This window comes from Tamandua tetradactyla, chromosome 3 (assembly GCF_023851605.1).
Source record: "Tamandua tetradactyla isolate mTamTet1 chromosome 3, mTamTet1.pri, whole genome shotgun sequence".
In the NCBI taxonomy this organism is placed as follows: Eukaryota; Metazoa; Chordata; class Mammalia; order Pilosa; family Myrmecophagidae; genus Tamandua; species Tamandua tetradactyla.
In genome coordinates, this window is record NC_135329.1 from 193672541 (window position 1) to 193678276 (window position 5736).

Consider the following 5736-nt stretch of genomic DNA (forward strand, 5'->3'; position numbering starts at 1 on the left):
TTGACGTTTACCAGACATACAATCCTCAGCCTAGCTAGTGATTAAAATGCCAAATTTTAACACTCCAAAATGCCATGTTATTTAATACCAAAACACTGGCATTTTAAAAAGTCTGAAATCCAAATTACTTATGCCTTAGAGCCATACCTAGAGAATTATACATTGCATTAAAATAGCTTATTGAGCAGTGCTGCACCTGTTTGAAAGGACTTCTGACTATACTCCTTCCTGTTTAAAACACTCCCAGTTTTTTGGGATAATACCCAAAAATATTGCCAATAATATCCCAAATTATTGCCATTTGATTCTCATTACCCAGGTTGCTAGTGAGGCTGAGCATCTCCTCTTAAATTTTTCAGTCATTTGTATTTCTCCCAGACCCAATGGGAGAAGTCTGTCTTGAGGTAGCCCAGGGTGAAGAAAGATGGATATTAAGGTAAATAGGAAAGGAGGTGAAGGAGAGAGTAGGGGAGGGAAGGAAAGGAGAGGAGAGTGAGTGTCGCAAGCCCAGTTCACAGCCTGCCTTCCCATGTCTGGATTCTCTCCGCATTCTTCTGTCTTTTCTCTAGAAACAGGTTCATCTCTTAGGACTTGAGCCCTTCACACCTTTCCCTATCACCCTACCTGAAGACCCTTAAGCTGGACAGGTCAAGACACCCTGGTCCTGAGTCCTGAAAGAACATCTTAGATAATGCTGCAGGAAAGAAGGTGGCCCTACCAGTAGTGTCTTTTTCCTCCAGCACTGTAGCCACCATCTCATCCCAGACATTCACTCCATTTCCGACGTCCCTTCCCTGGGACTCGCCAACACCCGCCCCCACTCATCCCATTCCTAAACCTCAATTCCTCGTTCCAACCCTTCTGGAATCTCCCCATCTCTGACCCATCATTGCATCCCTAAATCTCACTCATCCCATCCCCAAGTCTCCCCCTATTCCTGACATTCATCCTTCTCTGACCCCCCCCCATTATCTCAAACTGTCCCCCTATCTCATCTTTGACCCCAAACTCAATTCCTGATCCCAGAATCACCCTTGGTCTAAATCTCCCCTCTCAGCCTGATCCCATTCCCAACTTCAAGCCATCCCTGATACCTCCCCATCCTATTTAAATCAACACAGTCTCAGTTTTGTTTATTTCGTTTTCTGTCATTTGCAATCAAAAAGAGCCCAGACATCTTCAATACTTATTTGCAACATTTTTAAATAGATAAAAATCTGGTTAACTACAAAGGCCAACCTGATTAGTGATCTATGTTTCCAAATATAGCAGGAGGGTGAGAGTGCTGGGCAACACAGATAAAAGGATACTTTTGGTTGATAATGTGTAAATCAGTCTGAGTTTTTTTTTAGCAGTCATTTATTCATTTGATAAATATTTGCTGAGCAATTAATAGGCTCCAGGCAATGTGTTAGGCACTGGGATATGGGTGAACAAAATAGACAGGGTTCTTGCCTTCAAGGAAAAAAAAAACCAGACAAAGAAATAACTCTGATCAAGTGTGATGAGGATTGCAAAAGTAAAAGTGCAGGGTACTGTGAGAGCATGGAGGCAGGGAGATAGCTAATGTAGTTAGAAGTAGCTGGGAAAGGCCTAATCAGGAGATGTTTAGGTTAAGATGACGAATAACATCTCATTACTTAGGGACAAAGGGATCCCTCTCAGCCTGGGGTAAATGGGAATGAACTAGTTTCTGTGCCCCAAGAGACTATCCTAGCAGGAGCTAAAGCCCAGGAAACTGCCCGTCAACCCAGAGAGATGGCCATTCTACTGCAGGAACAGCCAACAATGCCATACAACCATTGTCCTCAATGTCACACCAAAGATACTTCCACAGGGGCAAACATGGGACAAAAAATTTTATTAGAAAAGTCTGACTGTACGGCTAATGGTTCCAATAGCCCATGTCAGATTGGAAGCACCAAGAAGGCAAGGGCTAAAACTGCTAATCTCCATCCAAATGAGGCCCACCAGGGCCTCAAGCAGAAATGACACCCAACATGTTCTATGATGTTGGTCATGGGGTAAAAGAGACTCTCATGCAAAAGGCCTAGTTTCCCAATCTCTCTCAGCTCTTGTTCACCCATCACACATATGGGGAAAATGTTTCCCAGCTCCATCACAGGGTTATTTGATGATTTGATGTTTAGGCCATGCTTGTCACACTATCCCTAGCAGACCCCAAAACATACTCAAGATGTGAAAACAGCTCCATTAGCACTGACCAGAGCCCAAGGAGTTGCCAAGCAGCCTGGTTAGAAGATGCTCAGTGGCTGACACGATGATCTTGAGAGGATCAACAAGAAAGTCCAACCCACAAAAGAAAACATCTTCAGCCCTAAATTCTTTGCTCTAATGTCAAATTCAGACTGAAAGATGTGGCCATGTTAATTACTGAATATGTGGGTCAAAATTACAGGAATTCAGTAGAAATGATGATGCTTCCTTTATATGAAAGTGTGGAAGTCTGTCCTTCCTTGGAGGTATCTCAGCACTTACTCAAAAGGCAGGCATGGCCCCTAAAAACATCAATCCCTAACTTCTCCACATTCTATAGCTTTCCTCCCAAACCCAGATAATATCTGTCCACAGTCAGACATCCCCCACACTTCAGGCTGTGAGGATGGGTTAGTCTTCCGTTGATGGTTTCAGCGGTTTGCAGAGACACTGACAGAGGAAGAAGTGTGAGAGGTAATGTGATAGTGTGCCAAGTACTCCTTGCTGATGAGGCCATGGATGGCCAGGATCTTGAAGAGTCCATGGCGAAACTTCTGGCCAATGAAGGCATAGATGATGGGGTTGAGGCAGCTATGGAAGAAGCCCAGAATCTCGGTGGCGTCCAGGGCCCGGTCGATGTCGTTGCGGCGCTCACAGGTCTCCTGGATCATGCGGGTCCTCATGAGGGTGTCTGCGACCAGGACCAGGTTGTAGGGCAGCCAACAGAGTAGGAAGACGAGCACCACAGCAAAGATGACCCGCATGGCCCGGTGCTTCTGCCCCATGTGGGCCTCAAACAGCGTGCGCAGGGTGAACCCGTAGCAGAACACCATGACCAGCAGCGGCAGGACGAAGCCGAAGGTCTGGGGCAGGATCCGCAGCACCATCCGCCATTTTTCTGTGTTGTTACCCAGGATCTCATAGCAGACCGGGCTGGAAAAGGGAGGGTCATAGGCTTCGCGGAAGAGGAAGACAGGCAGGGACAGGAGCAGAGACAGTCCCCAGATGCCCAGACATACAAACTTGACCAGGTGGCGCTTCTGGGTCAGTGTGCGGGTGGCGTGGACAATCGCCAGGTAGCGGTCCACGCTGATGCAGGCCAGCAGCAGGATGCCACTGTAGAAGTTGACTTCTTTCAGCAACGAGACCAGCTTACACAGGGGCGTGCCAAAAACCCAGCCCTTCACCTTGGAGGTGGCCCACATGGGCAGTGTCAGGGCAAAGAGCAGGTCGGCAATAGCTAGGTTCAGCAGGTAGACATCTGTGACAGAGCGGCCGACACGGTTGTATAGGATGACCACCATCACCAGGGAGTTTCCCAGCAGACTCAGCAGGAACACCAGGGCATAGATGACAGTCACAGCATACTTATTGAGTATCTCTGTTTCTGTCCTACAAGGGCTGGAATCTATAATTGGTATGCCAGTGCCATTCAGAAATTCTTCATCAAAATACGTCCACAGATCAGTAATATTCCATACGTTTTCCATGATAATAGTCATGGTTTGGTCTAGTTGAAAGATTAGAAGGAAAGAAATGTGCTTTAGTAACTCCGATTCAAGTCACTCTCATCATGGATGTGAAAATGGTTGCTGGGATATTTTCACTTCTCTATTGATTTGGCACCCAGAGAACATCCCCTCTTCCTACCGCCACCCCAAACTTGGGCTTCTTAAGAGGGTATTGCCAACCTTCTGTAGCCTTGAGGCCTTCTGAATATATGAGGTTGGAAGGAATATAGAGAAAGCCTTTGCCCTTGGTTGGCCCTACATACTGCCTCAACTCTACTTCAGTGCCCCCGTTAGCTTTCTCCATCCTCAGGCATGGCTGGGCATGCAAATGGGGGCACTCAGTCAGCTTACCTATTCAGGCGAGGGTCAGCAGTAGGCCAGATGGAAGAAGGCAAATCCATTCCCAGTCTTCCCTTTCTATGTTATCTCCCCCTTCTGTTCTCCCCCGAGTCTTTTTTTTTATCCCCTTCTTAAAACCTTCTAGGAAAGGGAAGTGATTATAACAAATCCCATTATAAGCATAGTTTAAGTGCTTATAATGAGCAATAAAAATCTCGGTTCTCTGTCAAAAGGAATTTTAAGCATTTGAGAGGCTGAAGTTATGATCTTGGCTTCTAGAATCATGTCTTAAACATCCGCAAAATAATTCAGCAGATTTCAAACCTTTTTTTTCCTGTTGTGAAACATTTTGTTGAAACAAAATCCTACCAGAAGTTCAATATGAAAAAACAGATAAAAGCTCAGTTGCTATGGGGGACAACATGCTGCTCTTTCTATCCAGGCAGCCTCTGAGAAGGCTCCCCAAAACTCTCAGGGCTCCCCAAGGAACAGTCTGAAAACCTTTGTAAAGATCCCCAGATTTGAAAAAAGGACGCCTAGTATCCAGTCCTGATTCTGTCATTAATAAGCTGTGTGATCTTAGGTGTGTCCCTTTACCTTGATAGATTTCACATTCTTTATCTGCAAGTTGAAGGGGGATGGAGTAGATAACTTCTAAATTGTTTCCAGGCCTAAGGTTCCACGACAAATTCATTCGGATTCATATGTTTACATACATTTACTCCCTGCCAGTATTTGCATTTTCACAGATGACAAAGTCTTAGAGCAAAGCAATAAATATCTAATTGGGGAACTGTAAGCCTCTGCCCCACAGAAAGGAAAGGTATAAAGGGGAGGCTATTGCCCACTGCAGCCATGAAGGAGGTCAAAGAATTCATGGACTACCAACGAGAAGGCAGGATGCCAGCGATGTAACAGAAATCCCCAGGTCCTACAGATATGGATGCATTTCCTAAAATACTGTCAAACCAAGCCCCTCTGCCCCCAAAAAAGTGTTAGCAAACAGAGATGGCTCCTACCTGAGGCCAGGAGTGTCCAACCGTAAGAGCTTGTGGTTCAGAGATCAGAAGAGACTTAACAGAGGGAACTTGATGAACAAAGGGAAATAGGGAAACCAGTCACACCACACCTCCACCCTGGGCCCCACCCATGTCTTCATTTACAGAAGAACAAATTAAGCCAAGAGCCCACAGGACATTAGATATGCCTGGGGTCTGTCTGTCCAAGGCAGGGGTGCCAGGCGTGAGACTGGAGGTAAGGGTCCATTATCTGAATTCTCCACTCTTATGGACAATTATTTTTATTCTTTTCCTATTCTTGCATTTATTTCCATTTGTTTAGCCCTTAAATTCTCTAATAGAGCATCTTTGAAAGCTTCCAATTTGCCTGACATGAATAAAGGAAAAAGGACTTAACTTCATATAGTGGGAACTTCAGAATATCAATGCAGGAGGGACTTGGGGCAATCTGGTGGAGAGCAGGTGGAATGGTGCACTTAAGCTGTGGACAGAAGCATATAATTTTTACTTATATTGTAGGCTTCTTTGGGGGTGGTTTTGGACCTGGTGGAGATGTTGGTGAGGATTTAGAGGGAGGACTAAATCTCTTCCTTCCCCTCCAGCCACTCCTTGGTTCTACTTCTGACAATGACCGGATGATTAGAATGGCC

General features: G+C 45.6%; 1 protein-coding gene across 1 annotated transcript; it reads right to left on the reverse strand.

Annotated features, from left to right (window-relative positions):
* Positions 1–986: 986 nt before the first annotated feature.
* LOC143676557 (C-X-C chemokine receptor type 1-like) lies at positions 987–5144 on the reverse strand. Its single transcript, XM_077152033.1, has 2 exons — positions 5087–5144; positions 987–3727 (listed from the first exon to the last, which is right to left on the reverse strand). The coding sequence occupies exon 2, from the start codon at positions 3717–3719 to the stop codon at positions 2649–2651; it is 1071 nt and encodes a 356-aa protein (XP_077008148.1). The 5' UTR covers positions 3720–3727; positions 5087–5144; the 3' UTR covers positions 987–2648.
* Positions 5145–5736: the final 592 nt, after the last annotated feature.